The sequence below is a fragment of the Gorilla gorilla genome, chromosome 20 (genome assembly GCF_029281585.2).
Source record: "Gorilla gorilla gorilla isolate KB3781 chromosome 20, NHGRI_mGorGor1-v2.1_pri, whole genome shotgun sequence".
Taxonomy (NCBI): Eukaryota; Metazoa; Chordata; class Mammalia; order Primates; family Hominidae; genus Gorilla; species Gorilla gorilla.
The window spans coordinates 7,136,465-7,161,296 of record NC_073244.2 but is presented as its reverse complement, the minus strand read 5'-3'; the positions used below and the strand labels follow the sequence as shown (position 1 = coordinate 7,161,296).

At 52.6% G+C, this 24,832-nt stretch overlaps 1 protein-coding gene across 3 annotated transcripts; it reads right to left on the bottom strand.

Annotated features, from left to right (window-relative positions):
- Positions 1–1,214: 1,214 nt before the first annotated feature.
- Positions 1,215–23,162, bottom strand: PWWP3A (PWWP domain containing 3A, DNA repair factor). 3 transcript variants are annotated; one of them, XM_031006441.3, is made up of 14 exons: positions 23,084–23,162; positions 21,636–21,761; positions 20,991–21,076; positions 19,622–19,692; positions 17,054–17,950; positions 15,750–15,851; positions 13,523–13,593; positions 11,692–11,768; positions 10,853–10,913; positions 8,905–8,980; positions 8,599–8,649; positions 7,167–7,603; positions 5,075–5,163; positions 1,215–1,648 (listed from the first exon to the last, which is right to left on the bottom strand). In XM_031006441.3, the coding sequence occupies exons 2-14, from the start codon at positions 21,693–21,695 to the stop codon at positions 1,591–1,593; spliced, it is 2,136 nt and encodes a 711-aa protein (XP_030862301.2). In that variant the 5' UTR covers positions 21,696–21,761; positions 23,084–23,162; the 3' UTR covers positions 1,215–1,590. The 3 variants fall into 3 exon arrangements, with proteins under 3 accessions (XP_030862301.2, XP_030862302.2, XP_063557989.1); XM_031006442.3 differs by having other exon boundaries at positions 22,969–23,133; XM_063701919.1 differs by lacking the exon at positions 1,215–1,648 and adding an exon at positions 3,147–4,749 and having other exon boundaries at positions 22,969–23,106.
- Positions 23,163–24,832: the final 1,670 nt, after the last annotated feature.

Genomic DNA, 24,832 nt, shown 5'->3' with positions numbered 1-24,832 from the left:
GAGCGACCAGCAGGGGGCCAAGGCCGACGCCCCTGACCCCCGCCTCCTCCGGGGTGTGCCCCACTGCTTCATACAAGACAGACCCCAGCGTGCGGGCATGGGAGGCGGAGCTGCCAGGCCAGGGCCGGGTTTCCTGCTCTCGGAGTTGAGCAGAGGCAAGTGAAACAAAGGTCAGTGAACACCGAGGTCCAGAGTAGCCGCCGCCTCTGGCACCTCCCGAGTCCCAAGGGCCCGATACGAGAGTCCTTGCGGCTTCGTCCCGCACAGCGCCCTGCATCTGAGACAATTGTGTTCCGATCTCCTCTCCGGTGGCTGTCGTCGGCTGGGGAGGGCCTGGGGGAAGAGGGTCACAGCCCCTCAAAGCAAGGCCTCCAGCCAGGGCCAGATGCAGCCCAGCCAGTGGGGAGAAAGCAGCTCCCAGGCCACCGGGCCCTGGAACCCTGGACATGTCACCAGCACTGCTGTGTAGGCACAGCCTGGAGCATCCGCTGAGAATGGACAAGTCATCGTCTGCGGCTTTGCTCTTAACAGCACGTCTGACCCTGCTGGAGCCTGGCTGAGCCCCACGGAGTCACAGCCTTCAACAACCTGCAGCCCCGGCACCGTGCTGTGGACCAGAGCCGACCTGGCAGCCACACCCCGGAAGCCGCTTCTCCAGACAGGAGCGCGGTTGGGCCTCCACACAAAGGCTGCGCTTCTGCCATGGCGGGCACAGGACAATGCGGTTTGTCACTCCACCCCAGGGCTCCCACAGTGACCCTGACTGCTGCGGCCACCCTGGGACCCCAGCATAGCCATCCGCGCCGATGACTGAGACCGCGGTGACTGGCCGTGCGGTGACGACACAGTGCAGGGAAATGCACTCAGGACAGGCCGGGCGGGCGGGGGAGGTGGAGGCGGTCTGGCCCATGGCAGCCAGGGCACATGGCTGCGCGCTGCGGTCCACTCACACACAGTGCGGAGCACAGAGGGCCCTGGAAAGGTGCGTGTCCCGCTCCTCTCCCTGCGGCCACAGCAAACACGACACAGAGCAGCGGCTCGTCTCTGCTCCCGCCTCTAACGAAGGCTGTTTCCTCACAGCTGCAGAGCACACGGAGTGGGAGAGCAAATTCTGGAACTGTCGCAGGCGGAAACCACACAAGGGGGAAACAGACAAAACAGCAAACCCGGAAGAACCATTCCCGCTTCCGAAGCTCCATGATCACGGCAGACGCTTCTTAAAACCTCCCGTTTAATATCAGATGCCACACATACGAGATCAATGTGCACGTCGGGAGAAACCACAGCACAGCCAGGAGTACTGGCGCACAGTGAATACGCTTCCGTCCTTTCAAAAGCCTTTCCCGAACGGTATCTCGTAAAAAATGCCAAAAATAAAATGAAAAAAACTGCCAGGAAGAGAGAACTGGCTTTCAGTGTTAACGAAATGGATTCTCCAGAAGTATGGAAATCAGGACTGCCACGCAGGAGAACGCACAGACAGGTCCAAACGCAAACGTGCCCCCTGAGCCCCCCATCTTCAGACACGCTCATGCACACTGGAGGCGCTTCCACCGCCAGGCCCCGCTGACAGCACAGCCGGCTGCTCCCTCACCGACGGCGCCGGTTCCGCTCTTCAAGGAGCTGGTTGTCAAATATTTCTTTTTCCCTTCAGAAAACAAGAGTCTTCATTTTAGTAATTAATCATTGTGTGTTAAAGAATATGAGAGGACTGGGTGTGGTCGCTCACGCCTGTAATCCCAGCACTTTGGGAGGCCGAGGCAGGCGGATCACAAGGTCAGGAGATCAGAACCATCCTGGCTAACACGGTGAAACCCTGTCTCTACAAAAAAATACCAAAAAAAAAAAAAACAACAACAACAACAGCCGGGCGTGGTGGCGCATGTCTGTAATCCCAGCTACTTAGGAGGCTGAGGTAGGAGAATCGCTAGAACCCAGGAGGTGGTGCTTGCAGTGAGCTAAGATCACGCCATTGTACTCCAGCCTGGGCGACAGAGCTAAATTCTGTCTCGGAAAAAAAAAAAAAAAAAAAAAAGAGTATGGCAGAGAGTCCAGGCACGTTGGCTCACGCCTGTAATCCCAGCACTTTGGGAGGCCGAGGTGGGTGGATCACGAGATCAGGAGTTCAAGACCAGCCTGGCCAAGATGGTGAAATGCTGTCTCTACTAAAAATAACAAAAATTAGCCAGGCGTGGTGGTGGGCACCTGCAATCCTAGCCACTCGGGAGGCTGAGTCAGAAAAATCGCTTGAACCAAGGCAGGGTGGGGGGGTTGCAGGGGTTGCAACCAAGATTGTGCCACTGCACTCCAGCCTGGGTGACAGAGCAAGACTCTGTCTCAAAAAAAAAAAAAAAAATATATATATATATATGTGTGTGTGTGTGTATGTCTACATATACATATAATATATAAAATTATACATTTTATATATTATATAAAATTATACATTTTATATATTATATAAAATTATACATTTTATATATTATATAAAATTATACATTTTATATATTATATAAAATTATACATTTTATAATATATAAAATTATACATACTTTATATATAATATATAAAATTATACATACTTTATATATAATATATAAAATTATACATACTTTATATATAATATATGTTTTATATATAATATATATTATATATAAAATTATACGTTTTATAATATATAAAATTGTTATATAATACATAAAATTGTTATATTATATAATTGTATATATATAAAATTATACATTTTATGTATAATATATAATATATAAATATATATAAATATATATGGCTAGATATATTTTATATATATAATATATATTATATATATATGAGAGGGCAGTTGTTTGATGGGGACAGAGCTGCAGTTTGGAAAGATGAAGTTCGGAGATGAGCAGCGGTGCCAGCTGCATAGCACTGTGAAAGTGCTCACCGCCATCGAACCATACACTTAAGAAGGTTAGGATGGTAACTTTTACACGATGTGTAATTTTTTTTTTTTTTTTGAAACGGAGTCTCACTCTGTCACCAGGCTGGAATGCAGTAGCACAATCTCAGCTCACTGCAACCTCCACCTCCCGGGTTCAAGCGATTCCCCCACCTCAGCCTACCGAGTAGCTGGGACTGACTACAGGCGCGTGCCACCATGCTTGTTTTTTTTTTTTTTTTTTTTTTTAAGTAGAGATGGGGTTTCACCATGGTGGCCAGAATGGTCTCGAACTCCTGACCTCGTGATCCACCTGCCTCGGCCTCCCAAAGTGCTGGGATTATGGGCGTGAGCAACCGCACCAGGCCTTAACAATGTTTTAAAATAATATTTATTTTTAGAGACAGGGTGTTGCTCTGTAACCCAGACTAGGGTGCAGTGGCATAATGATGGCTCACTACAGCCTCAAACTCCTGGGCTCAAGGGATCCTCCCACCTTAGCCTCTCAAAGTGCTGGGATTACAGGCATGAGCCACTGTGACTGACCAAAAATAATTTTTTACAAAGAGTATGAGATGCCAAATTGTCCTTACTAAGTGACCTCCCTGTAAAGGAAAATTATAACAATTGCTTAGCTAGCAACCCCTCTCAGCAATAGGGCTGCCCTGGATCAAAAGAGATCAACAACGGCTGCTGGCTCTGATGTGCGCCCCAGCAGACCTGGAAATAGGGGAGAGCACACCAGCCGCAGCACCAGAGAAAGGCAGGCCTGAGGAGGACAGCCTTGGGAAGAGTGCAGAGCGGCTCATGGTGCAACTCTAAAAGAACAAGAGGGCCTGGGAAACACTGTGCGGGGGGGAGACTGGGTCCCAGGACGCCCAGTGTGTGACCCAAGGCTCCACTGAGGCCAAAGATCAAGTGCGATGCTGCTCGCTGGCTTGTTATTTTGAGCATGTCCCCGGCGTGATGAAATCACGGCCTGTGTGTTCAGCCCAAGTAACTTCTCCATCAGCACCAGCACCATTCTCACAGGTCACGGGAGGCTTTCATGGCAACTGGAAGCTGTGATGAACTCCTAACGGGTTTTGATGTCGGCAACCCAGACTCAAAAAAAAAAAAAATCAGGAGGATGAAAGATTTCCACAGATGGGCGTGGAGCGGTAAAGAGGCTTCTGAGACGGAGGGAGAGGACAAACCAGCAGGCTGGGTCCAGGTGTCCTGGCTCCGACCTTACCCCCTCCCCGGACCTCACTTATTCTTACGGCAAGCATGACGGGGGGACCATGAAGATCCAGCAGGAAAACACCCAGTTTCTGTATCCAAAGGCCTTTCCTGTTTTGGTAAGCCAGCTGGGCCAACACTCCCTAAACAAGGCCAAATTCCACCTTTGTGCAGCTCTGAGGGGGTGGCCTGCCAATGCCACCGAGGCCCCACACCTCCTCCCTGGCCTCTCCAGGGGCCCCTCCTGCCCTGCCCAGGGAGGACATGGGGCTGGTGAGGGAGTTCAGTGTCTTCACCAGGAGTCTCCTGTGACTGTGGGCCCGGGAGACGTCGGTGGCTGCGCAAGCCACCCTGGCCGGAGACCCTGTCCTTGACTCTAGTTGAGTCTTCAGCCTGTCACTGCCCCGTGGGCCCCGCCTGGCTCCCAGCAAGGCCTGGCCGCGTGCCCAGAGACAGGATTAGGCGCTCTGGGGACCAAACATCCAAGGGCGGCTAAGCACACGGATGTGAGAGAAACATCTTGATCACAGCATTCTTCTGGCTGCTGGAAGGCACCGGGCCGTGCTGCTGCTTAATCTTGCTGTATTTCTCACACAGCCATGGGGCTGTGGAAAGAGGGGAGGAAAGTGCAAAAAGCAAACATCAGCCCCTGCAAAAAGAGATTAAGAACAGACATGGCCCAGGCACGCGCCCGTGGCCCCGCGCTGCCCACAGCGACCAGCTGGGAGACCCGGGCCCAGCCTTCCTGGGGGGCAGGAGTGACCCACAGGGTGAGTTCAGCGTATGTGATCAGCTCACCACCCAGCACCTGGGCCACCTCATGAGGGAGAGGGGCTGCGGCAGCCTGGAGTCAAACTGCCTGTGGGTGTGGGAATAGAAACTGCAAGGCAGAGACGCAAGTGGCTGGAGATAGCGCCGGGAGCGGCCTACCGGTAGCTCAGCGAAGGCCCCTTGATGTACTTCTCCTCGGCCGTCTTGTAGTCCACCTCGTCCACCGCAGAGATCGCACAGATGATGGCCTGTGAGAGGGTACGGGGCTCAGTAGCAGCAAGCACTGCCCAACTGGCCCCAAGTGCCCCGCAGTTAAGAAGGCCGCAGGGAGCCTGGGTCACCAGGTTCCAGCCTCCAGACATGGTCTAGCTCATGGTTCAGAAGGTGCAAACCTAGTCCATGAATCCCTGCTTGTAATGATGTTTCTTAATTAAATCAGTATTATCTTTCGGACTAGAGACAATAGCTCAGATCACTAGAAGCAGAGAATAACAGGCAAGACCCAAACCCACAAGAGCATTTCTCAAAAATTTTAAGTTTTTTTTTTTGGTGGTGGTTTTTTCTGGTACAGAGTCTCGCCCTGTCGCCCAGGCTGGAGTGCAATGGCACAATCTCAGCTCACTGCAACCTCTGCCTCCCGGGTTCAAATGATTCTCCTGTCTCAGCCTCCCGAGTAGCTGGGATTACAGGTACGCACCACCACACCCAGCTAATTTTTGTATTTTTAGTAGAAACGGGGTTTCACCATGTTGGCCAGGCTGGTCTCAAGCTCCTGGCCTCATGATCCACCTGCCTCGGCCTCCCAAAGTGCTGGAATTACCGATGCGAGCCACCACGCCCGGCCTTAAGTTTATTGTTATAAAAAAAAAAAAAAAAAAAAGAGTATCCTGAATACACAATACATACCTGACATTAAGAAATCATCCCTATTTTTTACTTCTGTGATTATGGTAAACACATTTTTAACAGAGTCCATTTGGTTCAGAGCAGAGTCTCTCCCACTCGGCCCTGTGGACGTCGGGGCCAGACTGTTCTCTGAGGTGGGGCTGTCCTAGGCGCTGCAGGGTGCTGAGCAGCGTCCCTGCCCCAACCCACTCCATGCCAGAAGCACCCTTAGCTGTGACAAGCACAAATGTCCCCAGACACTGCCAGTGTCCCCCAGGGGGCAGAATCACCCTCCTTTTAGAGACACACACTAAAGTATTTATGGCCTTAAAAAAAAAATGTGGCCGGGAGTGGTGGCTCATGCCTGTAATCCCAGCGCTTTGGGAGGCCGAGGTGGGCGGATCACGAGGTCAGAAGATTAAGACCATCCTGGCTAACATGGTGAAACCCCGTCTCTACTAAAAATACAAAAAATTAGCCGGGCGTCGTGGCAGGCGCCTGTAGTCCCAGCTACTTGGAAGGCTACAAGAGAATGGCGTGAACCTGGGAGGCAGAGCTTGCAGTGAGCCGAGATTGCGCCACTGCACCCCAACCTGGGTGACAGAGCGAGACTCCAACTCAAAAAAAAAAAAAAAAAAAGCTTGAGGGTTTTTATGCTCCAAAAAATAATTCCAGGCAGGTTATGGGCACATTAGAGTTCATTATGCTATTTTCTTTTTGGGTCTACTTGAAAATTCCCATAGTTATAAAGTTAAATAGTTTTGAGTATGTTTTTTTCCCACAGATGTACACATATGCCCAGCAATGTCCTCTCTGAAATTTCAGATACAAACTTCAAAATCATCTGTATTTGCTCCTCACCAAGCCCCAAATCCGCAGCTGAAGTTCGAAATCACAGACAGTCTAATTTGTGTGTTTAACTTACCACGGGTTTATCAGAGTATGAGGCGCATTACCCACTTACAGTTTTTCAACTTACAATGGGTTTATCTGGGTACTAAATGCGATTCTGACTTGGGAATTTCCAACTCGCAGTGGGTTTCCCAGGACTGACCCACCGAGGCTGGGGAGCACCTGTGCGCCGGCGGTGGGGAGGGAGTTCGCACCCCCTGGTGCTGACAGCTTCTAAGCAGCTCCATCTCTGCACAGGGGTCAAGTAAGCGGCTCCGTCTCCGCACAGGGTCAAGCGCACGCACTCAAATTTCCCAGCACTGACAGGATGTAAACACAGGAGGCCTCCATGCTCCGTTGGCCGCCGAACAGCCAGGGAGCAGGGGCGAGGACTGTGGCAGCCTCCTCGTGCAGAGTTGCAAAATCCCAGCGCAGGCCCCTCCCTGCCCACGTGACACACCGGTCCGCGGCTCACCTCAGGCAGAAGCACGTCCAGAATGAACCGGATCCGGTCGCCGTTGGTGCGCTGGAGCACCTTGGCACCCACCTCCTGGTAGACGCCCTGCAGGTACTTCACCACCAGGTCCAGCTGCCCCTCATCCTCCAGGTAGGTCTCCACACAGGTCACGTACTGGCTGGAGCTCAGGAAGGTCTGCAGCCAGCGAGATGGCTTCCTGCTCTTTAGGATGGCCCGCAGGTGGCTCTCCGCGCCCTTGGCCTTCACAATGTACTCCACCAGCTTCTGGTTGGCCCGGTCCCGGGCGGCCCGCGAGCGGTCGGGGAGCATTTTCCGGCAGGGCTGCCTCTGCCCCAGGGGGCACCCCACCACGGGCTCCTCGGGGCTCCCCTTGCTCAGTTGAGGAAACTTGGTCCCCAGGACGTCCTGCTGGATGGATTTTCGGACAGGATAGCCTGCAAAGGAAGCACCTGTCGTGGGACCAGTGCGTGGGCTGCCTTCCTTGGGCGGCTGTGGGTCAGGGCCGATGGGAGGCTGCAACATGGCAGGGGTGGGGGCAGACCCTAGCGCTCGAGCTCTGTGTTAGCACGGGAGTGGAGCATTCACGCTCCTAAAGACACTTCCTCTGCTGGGACCCCCAGCCTTTCTCCCCTCACTGGGCCCTGCAGCCAGGTTTAACCCTTAGAGCAGAGAAAAGCGCCTGCCCGTGCAGCACTGCCCAAGCAGAATCAATTCAGCCACGTCCACTCCTCCACCAACCAGGAGGCATGGAAAACTCCACTACTGTCGATAAAGGAAAATGCTGGATCGACAGTGAAGTGGTGGCCAAACATCCCGGTGTTCGTGACACGTTCTCTTTTTGAGACCAGGTCTTGCTCTGTCACCCAGGCTGGAGTGCAGCGGTGCAATCACATAGGTCACCACAGCCTTGAACTCTCGGGCTCAAGCCATTCTCCCGCCTCTGCCTCCCGAGTAGCTGGGGCTGCAGGCACGCAAGCCACACGCCCAGCTCATTTTTTTCTATTTTTCTGTAGAGATGGGGTCTTGCTCTGTTGATCAAGCTAGTCTTGAACTCCTGGCCTGAAGCAATCCTCTCGCTTCAGCCTCCCAAAGTGCTGGGATTATAGGTGTGAGCCTCCGCATCTGGCCTACATTCTTAACAATAGCTGATGTGTGCAGCCACCAGCCACAGCAGGGACACGCTGGATGTGGCCCATGGGATGAGGGCCCCAGGGCAGGCTGGGGAAGCTGTGCCAGTGGACACCAGCAGCCCCAGGTCCCAGGGAGCGTCGGGGTCACATCAAAACCTCATAGAGGTTGAACAATGCTGTGTGGCTGTGGACAGTGCCTTGACCCCAACGTCCCCTTCCACAGCTTCAGACATACAAGATTGTTTTTCCAAAGGGCTAAAAGGCAGACCACATTTTCCAAGATGTGCCTGTAGACTTACTTATATCAGCCGCGTAATATTCCAGGAAAGAGCCAGCAAAAGACCCGCAGCCTGCAGGGGGTGGAGGGGAGAGAGCACTGTGTAGACCTAAAAGGAGTCCCAGGAAGTGTGTTCCAGGGGCTGGCCCGGCGTCTCTGTTTAGGAAATAATCAGGCCAGGCCAGAACCCCAGCCCACCCACAGGGAATGCCCCAGGCCCACGGAAATATGCCCCGCCTCCAGGCAGCTCCAGCCCAGCCCGTCCGAGGGGTCTTCAGAGGCTGGACGCCTGCTGCCCGGCTCCACCCCTCCCCAGCACCCCACGTACCTAACCGGACCCTGTAGTCGGTGATGAGGGAGACACACCAGCCGATGGCCTGGTTGAAGTCCTCCCTGGCTTGATTCTACAATGAGATCCAGGCAGCAGGCATCAGTGGGAGGCAGTGCCAAGCACCCTGGGTTCAGAAGCCACGCAGAGCCCGGGGACCAGCCAGGTGTCCAGGCTGCTCACGCTCCAGCCCACACCTCCGATCCTCCCTGACAAAGGGGGCTCTGGCAGACGCCTCGCACAGGGATCCTCTGGTAAACAGGAAACGCACCAGGCACAGGTCTGGGCCCTGAGCTGCTCAAATGGTGGGCACCGGGGACCTGATGGCTTGGGCTGATCTGAACGCATCAACGGTGCAAACACCTCCCATGTGGCCACTGTGCCACATGACAGGACATGAAGTCCTGGAAATAAGCTGCTCTAACAGCCGTTTTTGTTGGGAGCTATTGTCTGCAGCCAGGCTAGGCCAGCACCTGGGCTGCTCTAACAGCACCTGGGCTGGCAGCAGGGTGGGTCCCCAGAAAAGGACACAGCAGTCCCAAAGATGCCACAAAGCCACGACCATCACACAATGACCCAGGGAAGACTCTGGAGCCGAGGGCCACTAGGGGCACGGGGGCGCCCCATAAGCACATCCCAGGGCCGGGTGGATGCCGCTCTCTGCCTGCCCAGCAGCCCCCGCACTTTCCTAAAGCACGGCTTCCCCAGTATCATCCCTCAGAAGCCACGGTGACTACCACTGAATCAAGTGGGCTTTGGGACCACCACACACCTGACTCACAAGCAGATGTGAGCGCACTCTTAGGAAGAAGAAGCGGGCACCCTGTGCTCTCAGAACCCAGGGTTTTTGATATAAACAGCAGCCCCTCTGCGTTTAAGGCACGGAACTTCCTGCTCTTCTGCTCACCCCACACCTTCATCCATTTTTAGAAAGTAACTCGGTTCCAGCCGGGCGCAGTGGCTCACACCTGTAATCTCAGCATTTTGAGAGGCTGAGGCAGGCGGATCATGAGGTCAGGAGTTCAAGACCAACCTGGCCAATATGATGAAACCCCGTCTCTACTAAAAATACAAAAATTAGCCGGGTGTGCTGGTGCGTGCCTGTAGTCCCAGCTACTTGGAAGGCTGAGGCAGCAGAATCTCATGAACCCAGGAGGTGGAGGTTGCAGTGAGCTGAGATCGCACCGCTGCACTCCAGCCTGGGCAACAGAGTGAGACTCTGTCTCAAAAAAAACAAAAGAAAGTAACTCAGATCCCTGAGAGTGGAAAAGACACCACCACGTTTTCTTTTTTTCCAGAGGAGTAAAAATAACTGCACTGAGTTGACGTGTTGGTGCTGGAAGTCGCTACAACAAAATGAGTATTTCCAGAGGGGAAATAGACATTTCTGAGTTAGACAAATCCCTTGCAGTTCATCGACAGCACATGATGAAAGCTGGCTGCAGATCCAGGGAGCAGGAAGCCACTCTGCAGCAAGACGTCTGCCACGTGGTATCGGCCAGGCTCACTGCAGCACTTGAGGGCCCACAGGGCTCCCGACGCTGAGCTAGGGACGCCCCCGGCCGCAAGGGGCTGGCTACCGAGGCCCCCGTGCCATGGGATGGACTGAGACAGTCGGCCAGGGAAGGCGGTGGCCTTGCGCAGAGGCTCCCTGCTGCAGCCTTGCCTGGTGGCCCTGGGTAAACTGTCCTCGCAGGAGCCCCAGCTTCCTTACCCGTAAAGCGGGGAAATGGGGCCGCAACTTCCCAGGACAGTTGTGAGAATTCAGCGCAGTGACTGAGCCCACGATCTAACTCTAATGGCCAGAGCGCAGCCTGGCTCCGCTACTTCCCACAATCATTCACACACGTACACCGCAGCCATGGATTTCAAGAGCTACACACAGAGGACACATTTACTAATCACAAAGTAAACCATTTAAAGCAAGCACAAAACATCATCCACCTACCAGAAGCGTCTGTTTCTCTTTACAATCAAAGTGCTTTAAACTTTTAAGAGACACTGTGAAACTTGAAGCAGAGAGAGGGAAAAGTTAACATGAATGAACTTCCTCTAATAAGCTAAAAACCTTTCCCTGTCTCTGATTAAGATCAGTGGAGGCCGCTGGAGGCCCCACCAGCCCCAGCTGATTTATGGAAGCTGACCGTTTCCCCAGCTGCCAAGAAGCTCCCATCGCACCATGGTGGGTCCAGTGACTTCAGCAACACTGACTGGGCCCCGCCAGGACAGGCCGACCTTGGGGCCTGGGTCTCCGCTCCACACCTCCCACCCCTCGGGGGCAGCACAGAAGTACCAGATGACACCGGTTCTGCGCGTTCGACTTGGGGATATGCAATGCGATGGTTTTAAAGGCTGCTTTCAGCCGGCTGACCCATCCACGTGTGCTTTCATCCCATGACTAAGGAACGACCAGGCAACCCAGGGGCAAACTCAGGTGGACGCAGGGATGCTGTCTGCACACCTGCGTGGACATTTTGCTGGTTTGTGGGAAACAGGGCCCCAGTGAATGTCTGGTTGGGCTGCCTTTCAAAGCCAGCAAATCAAGTTGTGAAAACTGGGGTGTTTGACCAGACCCTTCACACACAGCCTTTGTTTGACTCACCCATCCCAGTGAGTGAGAGGTCACAAGAAGGGCACACCTCCAGTGAGACCCCACTAGCCCTGCCCGGGCCTGGACTCCTGCCGGGGTCTCCCCTCTGTCCCTCCATCCCCACGCCCGCTCTGACTCTGAGAGCGGCCAGCCTGCCCCCTCAGGCCCATTCACAGAAACCAAGAACAGTGGGTTACCCTTTCATTTTCGGGTTCATGTGTCCTTCGATGTATAGCACACTTGCTTTCTTATCTCTCTGCCTGACGCTTTTGACCTGTTCACAAATCCAAGAAAATAAAACGTCAAAACAAAAGAGATCGTGGATTTTAAATATTTTTTTGTGACATCACATGATACATCTAACGGGCGCTGACCCCAGCTCTGGGGGTGACCCCAGCGAAGTCTCCCGCAAGGAGGCGCTGAGAAACGGCCCCATGCTCTGCCACACGCATCACTTGAACGCTTTCCCATCTGAGCGGAATCAGCCAGTTTTGTTTGGGTTTTTGAATGAAAAGAACCACAGCTACCGCTGCCAGCTGCCTCTTTAAATAAGCGTCCTGAGATTCTCCAGCGGCTCAGCAGGGCAGGTTTGTCCTCCTAATGCTCTGGGTGAGTGGAGGAAGTGCAGAAAGGCTCCGGAACAAGCCCAGGCCACACGGGGAGGGGCAGGGACTACAGGGCGCTGCCACCTCCCCACAGCCTCCCCAGTCCTGGCCTCCCGGGGCCCCCGTGAGAAGGCAGTGAGGAGCGCTGGCGACCAGCGCCTCCGATGGCCCTTCCGCCCTGCGCTCTCAGGGAGGCTGCCTGCTCTTATGCCCCAGGAACCTGTCACATCAGTGACCTGTTAACCCAGCAGGGACCCCAGAAACTGATGAAAACAAGGGAAAGACTACCAAGGTGCGGGAGAGGAAACCAGTGCCAAGGGAGGGCGGAGGGTCCAGAAGCCCGGCCTCCATCACCGCCGGCCAGTAGGAGACACAAGGAGCCCAGCTAGGCCATAAACGTGTTGAACCTCCCCAGCAAACACCACACAGATTCAATCCCCGGTTTCCCGGAACCATAATCAGTCACATGCAAGGAGCCTGGGTGACTCGAGTGAGGTCAGTCATTAGAGCAACAAAGGCGTCTCTGGATTACTGCAGGGCCGATGCCTTTTGGCATTTGTGTCTTAGGAGGATAAAGGGAAAAAAGGGGTAAAATATGAAGGAGAGGTGAAGACCAGGACAGCACCTGTGCCCAGGACAACAATCAAACTAATGACCCGCAACTTCCAGGCCTGCAGAGACAGAAGCAGAGAATCTGCCCCGGCTTGAACTCATCACCCACACCGGGAACTTGGACAGGATTTCGAATTCCTGTTTGTACACATGCAACCAACCCCACCGCAAAATCCAAATTAATGAGCTCTCACGGGGGAAAATGGGGTGAAATGCACAGTATTTAAAATGAGCGAATCACAATTCTTTTTTTTCCTTTTTCTTTCCCCAGGAGACGGAGTCTCGCTCTGTCACCCAGGCTGGAGTACAATGGCACAGTCTTGGCTCACTGCAACCTCCACCTCTCGGGTTCAAGCAATTCTCCTGCCTCAGCCTCCCGAGTAGCTGGGATTACAGGCGCACGCCACCACGCCCGGCTAATTTTTTGTATTTTTAGTAGAGACAGGGTTTCACCATGTTGGCCAGGCTGGTCTCGAACTCCTGACCTCAGGTGATCCACCCACCTCGGCCTCTCAAAGTGCTGGAATTACAGGCGTGAACCACTGCACCCGGCCGCAAATATTTTTTTCGAGCAGGTCTTTCTAAGCCTGCTTGGTGGAAATGTGGCCTATAAACTTAACACCATTGTGCCTTTATTTAAGTACAGGCATCTCCTGAAGTCTTTTGTAAAAACCCACCAACTTTTCCCAGGAAAAACAAAACAATGAAAACATTTATCCTGATCAAATTATCAAGAACTAAAGATGGATGGAATAAAAATTCATGAAATTTAAGTAATTACATCTTAGAAGACGGAGGAAGCTGTTCTTACCACTGCTGGCCAGAAGGGGTATTTTTTATGTTTATGCCAGACTAGCATTCCTACTTCAAACGAACGTGGTTCTAGAATTAAAGAAAAAAGAAAAACAAAAAAAAAGAATAGACAAGTCAAATCCATATCAAGCACCAGGTGTAACAGCCTGAGAAAACACAGTTAGCGCGATATTGTTAAAACCTGACTTTCTGTCATTCGCTTAAAAGATCAGGAGAATCCGAAAGGCAGATTCACATATCCCACACTACTTGAGTCTAACCACCAATGATGAGACAGTGAAACCAGCAGCTGAGTGGGGTGCTGCACTGGGTTCCCAGCTGCGACAAACGCACCCTTGGGATGGGAGGGGTGCCATGAGGGGCGACTGGGGCTCTGTCCTATGTGTGCGCGACTTTCATAACTCTAAACCCAGCGGGAAGACACTTTTAAAGAGTGTGTGGCACAAAACAGAGGTGAGGTAACGGCACGCGGAGAAGACCCAAACACAAGGACTGAGATTCTAAAGAGGATTCTGGGAAACTACAGTCAAAAATGGGAAAATTATTTAAATCATAACTAGAAACTATTTATGAATGAAATATTTTCAATGCCAAAAAACAAGTGAATTATTTAAAATTTTAAAACTAAAGTATTAGAAAAACTACTGGAAACAGTCTGTCGTTAGACAAACAAAGCCTGTGTCTGACCGCACTGTGGAAGGAAGGAAGTGCCGTGGTCCATAAACACAGATCAAAACCTAAAGGCCTATGAAGTAACCAACGCGACCAGAGAAAAAGGGAGGCCCAATGGGGTGAGTGTCTGCTGTGAACATGGCACAGCGTCGTTTCCCCGGTGAGGGGCATTTAGTCTTTAAGAGAAACTTCCAGGCCCACGTGGACAAACAATCAATTCAGCGGCCGGTCAGGGAACCCTCAGAAAGACGCCCAGCCTGACAGGTAGAAAACAAAACCAAATGGGAGCAAAACCCAGCTCCCACTGCAGGCAGGAGAAGCCAGGCAGCACCAGCCTCTGTATGTCCCGGTGACCCGACCCCAGCGGGGCAGCGTGGTCGGAAAGGGTCCTTCCCGAGGGCACTGTGCTCTTCGTGTGTGCGAACGGATCCTGCAGAAATGATTTCCTGGAAGTCCCCAATGGGTGCCCCACAGCACCTGCGGTCCTGGGACCATCCAGACAGGTGCCCAATGGGTGGGGCAGGGTTTGGTGAGTGGTGACTGCTCACCCCAGAGGAAAAGGATCAGAAGAGCATGTGGAAAACTGTTAAAAAGTCTGACCATTAGCATTAGGCAAAAAAAAGGGAAAATGTGAGACTGTAATGAAGCCCTTTCAATGATGGAAAAGCACTCAAACAGTGTGGACAAAAAAACAACGACATAACAAGGCCACCGGCACGCAAGTGTGCGTGGAATGGTGCTCCCGAGGCTGCACACGCACCAGCTTCCTGGCCGGGGACATCCTGCGCCTTACGGATGCTGCCGGTGGGGAAGCCCGGGTGAGAAGCCCCCTCACCTCCCTGTACTACTTTTGCAACATCCTGTGAATCTATAATTATTCTGAAACTAGAAGGTTAAAGAAAAGAAAAACAAGACTTGGTTAAGAGGAATGGTTCACGGGCGAGTCTCAAGTGGGGCTGGTTCTTGTGACTTGGTTTGCGAAGCCGACTTTCTGTTCGCGGCTGGCTCAGATCTTTGGGTCTCTCATTTCTAGTCCCTTCCACGTAGATGCTCAGGGGCACCTAAAGGCAGGTTTTCCTCTAGTGCAAGCAGCTACTTACAGGAGGGGCACGGGAGCAGTTCACCCTTGGGCTGAAGACCCTGCCTCCCTGGACAGCCCCCCAAACGCCATCACCAACGGAAGCCGCGAGACAGTACGTGGCCACACCCAAGCAATGGCGACGCAGCCCCTCGGCTCACTGGGCCGTCCCTCACTCCCCGCGAGGGGACAGGAGGACAAGGGCTTGAGGTAAGTGACAGGAGTAATGCTCTAACAGGGAGGGCTGGGCCATCTCTTCCCAGGAGTCTCTCGTCCCTTTGTGTAGGTTATTCTTAAGATAGAGGACTTAAAACGTGACACATCTGAAGGTCCCTTCCAGGTCTCAGTTCAGTGGGAGAGAAATGAACTAGCAGGAGACCTTTCGTGGAGAATGTGGGGCCCGGTCTCGGAGCCCCGCCGCCGCTGCCTCTGAGCGCACCGTTAGGACTGCAGGTGCCCCCTGGTCATTTCTTACCGTGGTATAAAAGGACTCTTGGTGGCTCCTCGTCTTCCTCGTCTTCCTCCAGCATAGAACACATGGAATTAGACCCCATGGACTCTTCCGAAGACTGGCATTCTGCCAATAACGTGATATTAGACTTTCATGGTCATTGCATTGTCTTGATGACTCATCCCAAGAAAACATTTCATGACACATGACCATCGATGCATAAAGAAAAGGTTCCATGCTATACACAACTCCACACTGCCAAATTCAAACAGAGTGCGCTTCTAATAACCTACATTTTAAAGAAAAACGCAAGAGGGAAGGAGGGAAGGAGGGAGGGAGAGAGGCCTGCGGTGAAGGGAAGGCGGGCCGTAAGCAGCAGCCACCTCGGCCACAGAAGCTGCGCGCACTCTGGGTGGGAATCCCTTTTGTCCCGGCCTGGCTGCCCCTTCACATCGGAAGCAATCAGTAGATATGCAGGGAGGGGGCCAGGAAAGGAGCTGACTATAGAACAGGGTAGGGGAGCAGATACGCAGGGAGGGGGCCAGGACGGGAGCTGACTATGGAACAGGACAGGGGTGCGGATACGCAGGGAGGGGGCCGGGACAGGAGCTGACTATGGAACAGGGTAGGGGTGCGGTCACTTTGTCTTCAGAGCGTGGCAACCTCAGTTCCCTGCCGCTTCCAACGTGCTAAGGAGATGATGACCTCAGGAAAGAAGTTCAGAGTATAGACTGAAATATCTGCGCGGTAAGTTTGTAGCAAGTAGATTTCCAGACATTTGATCATGTGGTAATTAAGATTTCTGAACTAGCATTTAAAAAATAAAGGATGCTACAATGTTAAAAGGAAAAAAGTCATAGTGCTTGCCTGCAACCACACAAAAATATATCTGCACAGGAATTCTTAAAAAAGTCAGTCTTTTGAGTGAGTGAATCACTTTTGAGATTCCTGCCCAATTTAATAGGAATGCGTTACTGCTTCCGTAAAAGAGTTAATCCTCGGGGTGCAGCCGCAGCTGCGGCCTCAGCACAGCCACAATGCTCCCAGCCGCGCCACAGACAATCGTGGCCCGCCGCCCCTCTACGGGCTCCCCACTCACTCAACTCCCTTCCCTTCTAAACAAAAATAAGAAGACAAATATTTAGAAGTTGAAGCAATTATAGCCCAGCGGGGAGACAAACAAAAAGGAATGAGGAAGTCTCTGCTCTATTTTGGCAACGATCTCATTAAAATCTGATCAAAAACACCCACGTGCCTGGCTCCCAGTCTGGCTGCGGAGGAGCAGGACTCCACCCTCTGCGCTCTCCTCCTCCACGAGAAACTTTTACCTTTCTCCAGCTTCTGGGAATCCGGGCAAGGAAGACATCTGGTTGCATCTGCAGAGGCGTGGAAGGGAGGCGGGCCGAGCCTGGCGGTGCTGCGCAGGGTCATAGACTCTCTGGGCCCTGGCCTCGGCCCGGGGGATGGTGCGGCCCCTGCTGCCGTGGGCTCCAGCTGCACAGCAGGCGGCCTCTGGCTGCCATCCAGGCGCGGCCTCTTTTTCGCAGGGCATTCTCCAGGCTCTGAGCAGGCCGAGGGCTCAGGGGCTGGGGGCGCAGTGAGGCTGCCCAACGGCAGACCGGGGTCGTGTCCCTCAGCGTTGGCACAGGGATCGTCCTCCCTGACCCCGGAGGGCAAGGATGGGGCTGCCCAGCTGCCTCCTTTGCTCCCCATGTCTCTCTCCGTGTCGTCCTCTGAAAGGGAAGATCCATTCGGGCACAAGCTAGCCTTCTGCGCTGAGTTTCTTCCCCTCTTACTTGCAAGAGTCCAATTTTTGTGGTGCATTCTGGACCCACTCTCATCCTGGGCACCACCTCCAGCTGGGAGGACCAACGGGCCTCTTGGGTTTTCACTTTTCCTGAGCCCCTTCTTGTGGTCCACTTTGCACTCGGAGTCCTTTTCACAAGTGAACGAACTTGACAGGCTTTGTTGCACACATGGCCTCCTCCTGTGAGGTCTGGAACTGCCCAACACGTCTCCGCAGGGAAGAGATGAGGAGTTCGAATCACAGGGCAAGGAGACGTGCTCCGTGGGCTTCCCTCGCAGAGACCGGTTGGCTCTACCTGTCCCTGCAGAGCTTTCTTGACTCCAAATCGAGCCCTCGCTCAGAACGTCCAGAGCCACACGCAGCGACCGTCTGTAGGCCAGTTCTTCCAGGGGTGCCGCAGGAACCTCATTCTGTGAGGCTGCAAGGACCGAACACACACAATGCCGGTTACGTTCACTGCACAGGCACTGCGCTCACGGCATCACTTCAGAAGCCCGCTTGTCTCATTCTGACGGCTAGTTTCATACCTAAATCACTGAAGGGGAGGACTCACATTTCTCACCTACATTTTCCCAAAAAGGAGACAAGGCTACAGAACGACAGCTATTCATTCCGGGATTCGAGGCTTCATTTTTTTAAAAACCAAATTTACTGACCTTAACCTGATTGGCTAAAAAGATAAATTCCTCCAAGTTACAAAACAATACCGTGAGCAAAATGTATTCAAATGTTTTGCAAATCCTCTCTCAGCCTTACAATTTCAAATTCAATCAGGGTCAATAAAAACCAATGCCAACTAAATAAAGAACTCTGCTGGCAACGTATTCTTGGTTGGTGCGGGGGTTGGTGGTAGCAAGGAATAGGAGATTTAAAAGACTCATTGTGGGCTGGTAAATTTTCAATACTTCTTTGCAAGGGCATTTCAAAGCCAGCAAAGAGCATCGTGGGCCTCTGGTTTCCAGCCCAACCTCCCTGCTGCAGCACTTTTATTTATTCATTCCGACATACAGATACGGTGCTATTTATTTGAACAAGATGATGGATGTAATATCACAACTCAGCGGGCATAATGCCTCAATCAGAACAGTATTCTCCCCTTTGATTATTAAAGGCGCCCACAAACAACCAGACCCCCAACACAATCTGCGCCAACAAGGACGACACCATCCAAGATGATGGTCAGCCCTGCCTAAGTTATGCAGAGATGGATCCTGCTTTAAACAAGAGCTGTTTTTAGGAAGACACAGGAAAACAGACCAGATTTTATAAACATCATTGGAAGGAATTCCGGTCCATCTTTTCACAAGAGAAACAATTATTTGCAAATGGGATAAACAGTTCCACTTTGAGAAGGAAGGCTGGCAGGTTTGGGTTTGCACAACTGTGGCTAGGGGGCAGGCAGTCACCAGTGCTCCTCACTTGTCATGTGTGTGCATGACCAGTCCCCAGCTGGGCTCAGGCAAAGCTTTTCTCACCCACAGTGTGCAAAGGAGGTGGGTGCTAAACTGAAGGCCTGGGAGAAAGCGCACCCGGATGGATGGGAAGCCGAGAGCTCCACTTCTGACCTGCCTCGTGCCCCCCATAACAGTGCCTCAAACAATGGGTGCCACCAACCCCGGTGCCAGGCCACCCGTTCTCTCCCTTGGGCTCTGCTCTGGAATTTTAAACACACAACCAACTGCTTCTCAAACCTTGGGCTGAGACCAGACTGGCCAGGCAGCGACAGTACCACGGGAAGTCTTACTATAGGAAGAGGAAAGGAAAAAGGAGGACCTCCCCCCTTATGGCAGCAAAGTCCTTCCTCATCTTGTGTACTGGAGGCCACGGGGGTACGAGATGACCTTGATGCTCACCACTGACCATTCTGGGCGTCAAGAATAGGAGTGGTTCTAGGGGCAAATTCTGGAAAGGTTTAAGAAAGCAGATCCATTTTTCCTTCTCCTTCAGCTCAGGGGATTTGTGTTCCCTTGTATGAAGAAAAACATGGTGAACAGGGTGAATTTTTACCCAGAAAGCTGAGCCTTCACATTCTCCCAAATGACCTCTTATTTTATGAAAACCTACTGGCCACTTAAAAATACGCTCTTACCTAACGAGGAAGCAATGGCTTCAATTTGAGACTTCTCTAGGATCTCAACTTCAGTGCTTTTCACCTTAATTCTGCAGAGACAAAATCGACGTTACACACCACCAGCCAACGCCGCCAAGAGATTTTCAAACATGTTTTCCTTTAGATAACAAAAGAATTATTTTCATTTTCCTCCTCAACCTTCCACTTAAACCAAAAGTCACAGCCAACTAGGAATTCATCTGCCTGAGGTTACAGGCAGCAAGAACCCTGGTGAATGGTTTTTTTTTTTCCTTTTAAGACAGAAAAGGTTGGCTGGATTTAAAAGTAAAAATGAATTCAAATTGTGACTTTTATGAAGCAAATCCTACTTTCAACTGCACAAATAACTCCTTTGTTAGATGTTCAGAGTAGATGGTAATGTCACTAAAAGCTGTTTACAGCCCAGCAGGTGTGTTTTGGTTTAAAAGGATGTGCTTTCCTTTTAAACTCGAGTATTCAATTACCTTCCCAGCCGCAGGGAAAGTGTGAGCTAGAGACCAAGGGAGCTTCCTAGGCAGCTCTGAAGATGCAGGCAGGAGGGAGTGGGGCAGGGGGAGCTCCACAAGGAAGAGCAACAGGGGAGCCAATGCCTTGGACTACGCGGGATCAGTCTCCTTGCTCTCTTCAGAACTGGGAATTCTCACGACAGACGCACCCTCGCCACAATCACGCAGGACTGACCGGGGCGTCGGAATCGCCGTCATTCTAGATGATCTACACCTTCCCAGTGCCAGACGCGCCCTCGCCACAATCACGCAGGACTGACTGGGGCGTCGGAATTGCTGTCATTCTAGACAATCTACACCTTCCCAGTGCCAGACACTCACGGAGCAGAACAACGTGCCGCCTGGTCATCAGTTATTTGCCTTTTGAACGTTAAACACTAGTTTAGAGTGACAGGCTCAAAAACCAAATATTTCAAAATTGATGGGCCTGTCACAGACGTTTCTGAAAAAAGACACACAGATCTCTGGGAAGGAAATATCCCTATTTTCCTGGCATGGCACTGATTAAGAAACAGTCAAAAAAAAAAAAAAAAAAAAGGAAATATCCCTATTTTAACCACAAATAGGGTCTACCCTACCCTGAGTATAATCTACATGTATTCAGTGTTTGTACCAATCTCTCCATAGATCTCACAGAATGCCTCGTTTGGATCTTCAGCTTCCAAACTGACATAAAATCAAACTAGTTGCTTTCTCATGAGGTTATTATGAGCATTAATGAATTACACAAATGGTGAATAAGCCCATTAAGAGTGGGCTTCAACTGTTTTGGGGGAGTAGGGGATTGAAGTATCAGAAATCTACACAGGAAAAAACAGTATTAAAACAACACAACACTTAACTTTTCCTCTAGGGAGAGGATTTGCACAGCTAGAAAATATTCCTTTCTTCTTTTATTTTTTGTTGAAGTCGCGGTTCGGGCCAAAACCTACATTTAAAACAAAAGAAAATCCTTGTTATTACAACAGCTGACAGTGAGAAACAGTGGCAAACTTTAGCACAAATGCAGCAGGTAATCCTGAAGGCCTATAACCATGGGATTTCAGGTATTTGGTCCAATCCCCATTGTTTCACAGATGTGGAAACTGAGGCATGAGAGGCCAGTGGCAGACAAAGACAAGGACCCGGGCTTTTGCATTGCAGCTGAGCACTGTCTACTGAATTGCTGGAAAGCATTCCCTGAACACGACCATAATTTACTATCACAGGGCTGCTTGCCAGATCTTTCCTTGAATTACAGCCTTACATGCCTTTTTATAGCTGATTCTTTTTTTTTTTTTTTTAGTGTGAAAAAAAAAGACATTTCTGGTAGTGTAACCTCGGAAGCACTAGACCAAAACCCCATTAAATGGGGAACGAGAATCAGTGCCAACCGTTCTGGCTCAATTATTTCACTGAAGCAAATCCTAGGTATCTCCTGATAAAGATTTTACTTGTCACCCGAAAGTCATTTCTAATTCCTGAAATTACAGAATAATGGCTGTCACCTTTGCAGGCCATAATCGCTTTTCCCATCGGCAGAGGACATACTTGGCATCCGCCATCATTTACACTCATGTGGCAAGTGGCGATGATTTGGTACAAAGTACTCCCAGGTCTGACGCCGATGTGTCCTGGAACGAAATTTGCACGGTGGTTTATACAACTGTTTGCTGGCGATGTTAACGCAGACACGGCCCTCAGGGGCAAAGGTTAGCTCGACTTAGCCTCAAGTAGATGGTTTAATTCCACAATCTTGCATTGAGATGCTCAATGCCAAAAAGCAGACTGACAAACAGAAACGACGGGGCTCGGTATCCAGGGAGGCGCCTGCATTTTTTCATAAATAAAATACAGCACAGTCCCTCCCAAAGGTTCTGCCTAGATTAGTTTTAAAAGGCTCCTGAATAAATCATCTCCGTGCGGAAGACCTGCCTCCGACCTCGGCAGGAGAGGCATTTTACACAATCAAAGCTCACAACCCTCCCCAATTTGGGGAGTTAACAGTTGACCACAGCACACACAAAAAAATAAGAGCGGAAAAACGACTGCTCTTTTGGCTGCCATGTTCCTGAAAGAACGGGGACAGCTGCAGACCGTTCATAGCATCAATGGGAAGGACTGGCTTGGCTGTTGACAGAAATGAAAAGGAGGTTTGGGGGTGGGAGTGGAATTTAGCAACAACGGAGGGGGGCGTCCCCGCAGCAGGGAAGAGGAGGTTCCCGGCAGAGGTAGGGGTGGCGTTTCCAGCAAGAGAGGGGATCACAGCAGCAGCAGAAGTAGGGGTCCAGGCAGCAGGGACAAGATTTCATGGCGGAGGAAGGGTTGCGGCTTGCAGGAGCGGGGGATTCAGGCAACAGAGAAGGGGGTCACAGCAGAAGCGGGGGCGCTCAGGGAGCAAGAATGAGGGCTCACGGAGGACGTGGAGCGGAGGGTCCAGGTGACAGGGACGGGGGATTTCACGGTTGGGGGGGGAATCCAGGGAAGCAGATGGGGGTCCAGGCAAGAGATGGGGTTCACGGCAGACGTGAGGGGGATCCACGGAAGGAGATAGGAGTCCAGGCAGCAAGGATGGGGGAGCGGGTCCAAGCAAGAGATGGGGTCCGGGCAGTTGTGGAGGGGCCCACTGCGGCAGGGACGGGAAAAGGAGTCCAGGCAAAGTGAGGGGCCCACGGCGCCAGGGGCGGAAAAGGGGGTCCGGGCAGAGTGGGGGACCCATGGCGGTAGGGACCGGGCGCTCCCGGAGGAGTCTCTAGGCCGGGCCCCCCCTCCCCCCCAGGCCCGGCCTCCTCGCCTCAGCCCCGCCCGGCGGAACCGAGGGGACGCATCCCGCGGGCTCACCGGGCCCCCGGCTTTCCCCAGCGCGGCGCCCCAAGCCCGGGCAAGGAGGCCGCGGCGGCCCCAACAGCGGAGGACCCGCCCGCCAACCGCTGCCGTCCGCGCCGCCCGCGCTCACCGCCTCCGCCGCCGCCGCCGCCGCTCCCCGCGGGGCCGGGGGCGGGGCTTGCCTCGCGGCGGCGCGAAGCTCCGCCCCCTTCCGCCCGCTGCCCAATGGGACGCGCGCGCTCCCAAGGAGCGCCGGCCTCGCCCTCTCCGGCGACCACGGCCGCGCGCCGGCCCCGCCCCTTCCGCCGCGCGTCTATCCCTTTTTCCCGTGAGTGCTGCCTGAGGAGACCGGTTGGCGGGGCGTGTGTGGCCGCTCCCGGGCGCCGCCCTCCCGAGCTCCCGGCCCTTTGTCCTCCAGTCAGACCCCGGACACCGCCCTCGCGGGTCTCGGTGGGAAAACAGGCTCCCCGGCCTGCGGCGATCCCTGAGAGAACCTTCCAGAACTTTCGAGAATCTTCCAGGTCCTGCGGCACCTCCCAGCCCGGGAGCTGCGCGCCACGGACCCAATTCCGGCTGATCCCAACAGATCCCAAAGCCAGGCATCCCCGCAAAGGCGTCATAAGCTTCTGAACTAGAGCAGGACCCACCTTGGGAGGGTCCCAAGACCCCAGGGGGCACCAGAAACAGCCGCGGGTGGCGGGAGCCCCGGAGCAGTCGCTCCATCCGTGTCAGGCCTTTCCCTGAGCGGTTTTTGATTTTTTTTCAGACGGAGTCTCTCTCTGTCACCCAGGCTGGAGTGCAGTGGCGCGAGCTCAGCTCACTGCAGCCTCCTCCTGCTGCGATTACAGGTGCGCGCCACCCCACCCGGCTAATTTTTGTATTTTTAGTAGAGAATACTAAATGTTGATCAGGCTGATCTCAAGCTCCTGACCTCAGGTGATCCGCCTGCCTCGGCCTCCCAAAGTATTGGGATTACAGGCCTGAGCCACCTCGCCAGCCCCCACAGGTCTTTAAAAGCAAAGGAGGCCGAATTGGCAGATCCTTTAAGCCCAAGGATTGGAGACCAGCCTGGGCAACATGGCGAGACCCCATCTCTATAAAAAAGATACAGGCTCACTCCTGTGATCCCAGCAGGAGGCCGAGGCGGGCAGATCACATGAGGTCAGGAGATCGAGACCAGCATTGCCAACATGGTGAAACCCCGTCTTTACTACAAATACAAAAATTAGCCGGGCGTGGTGGCGATGCCTGTAATCCCAGCTATTCAGGAGGCTGAGGCAGGAGAATCGCTTGAACCCGGGAGGCGGAACTTGCAGTAAGTGGAGATCGCGCCACTGCACTCCAGCCTGGGCAACAGAGTGGGACTTCATCTCAAAAAAGGAAAAAATTAAAAGACTTATAGCAGCATTCGTCACGCACTGGCCCCGACTCCTCAAGGGGAAGGGGCGACAGCAAAGCCGGCTCTAACTTCTTTTTCCTTCTCACACTTGCGGGAATAGAAGGTTTGTGTCTTCGGTCGATCCCAGCAACCTCAGCGACTGATTTTTTTTTCCTTTATTAAGTTGAGAATGTTCACCTTTCACTTGTTTTTTATTTTTATTTACATTTTTGAGTCGAAGTTTGGCTCTGTGGCCCAGGCTGGAGTGCAGCGGCCCAGTCATAGCTCACTGCAGCCTCAACCTCCCAGGCTCAAATGATCCCTCCACCTTAGCCTCCGGAGTAGCTGGGACCACAGTGCGGACCACCATGCCTGGCTAAGATTTTTATTTTTTGTAGAGAGAGGGTCTTGCTATGCTGGCCAGGCTGGTTTCGACCTTTTGGACTCAAGTGATCCTCCCACCTCGGCTCCCCGAAGTGCTGGGATCACAGGTAGGATCCG

Excerpts from the sequence above, each read along its gene's own strand:
- PWWP3A (XM_031006441.3), bottom strand. The coding sequence starts at position 21,695 with ATGATGGCGGATGCCAAGTATGTCCTCTGCCGATGGGAAAAGCGATTA. Across the intron at positions 11,769-13,522 it reads ACCCCTTCTGGCCAGCAGTG|GTCAAAAGCGTCAGGCAGAG; the intron begins GTAAGAACAGCT and ends ATTTGTGAACAG. Across the intron at positions 8,650-8,904 it reads CGACTACAGGGTCCGGTTAG|GCTGCGGGTCTTTTGCTGGC; the intron begins GTACGTGGGGTG and ends CACCCCCTGCAG.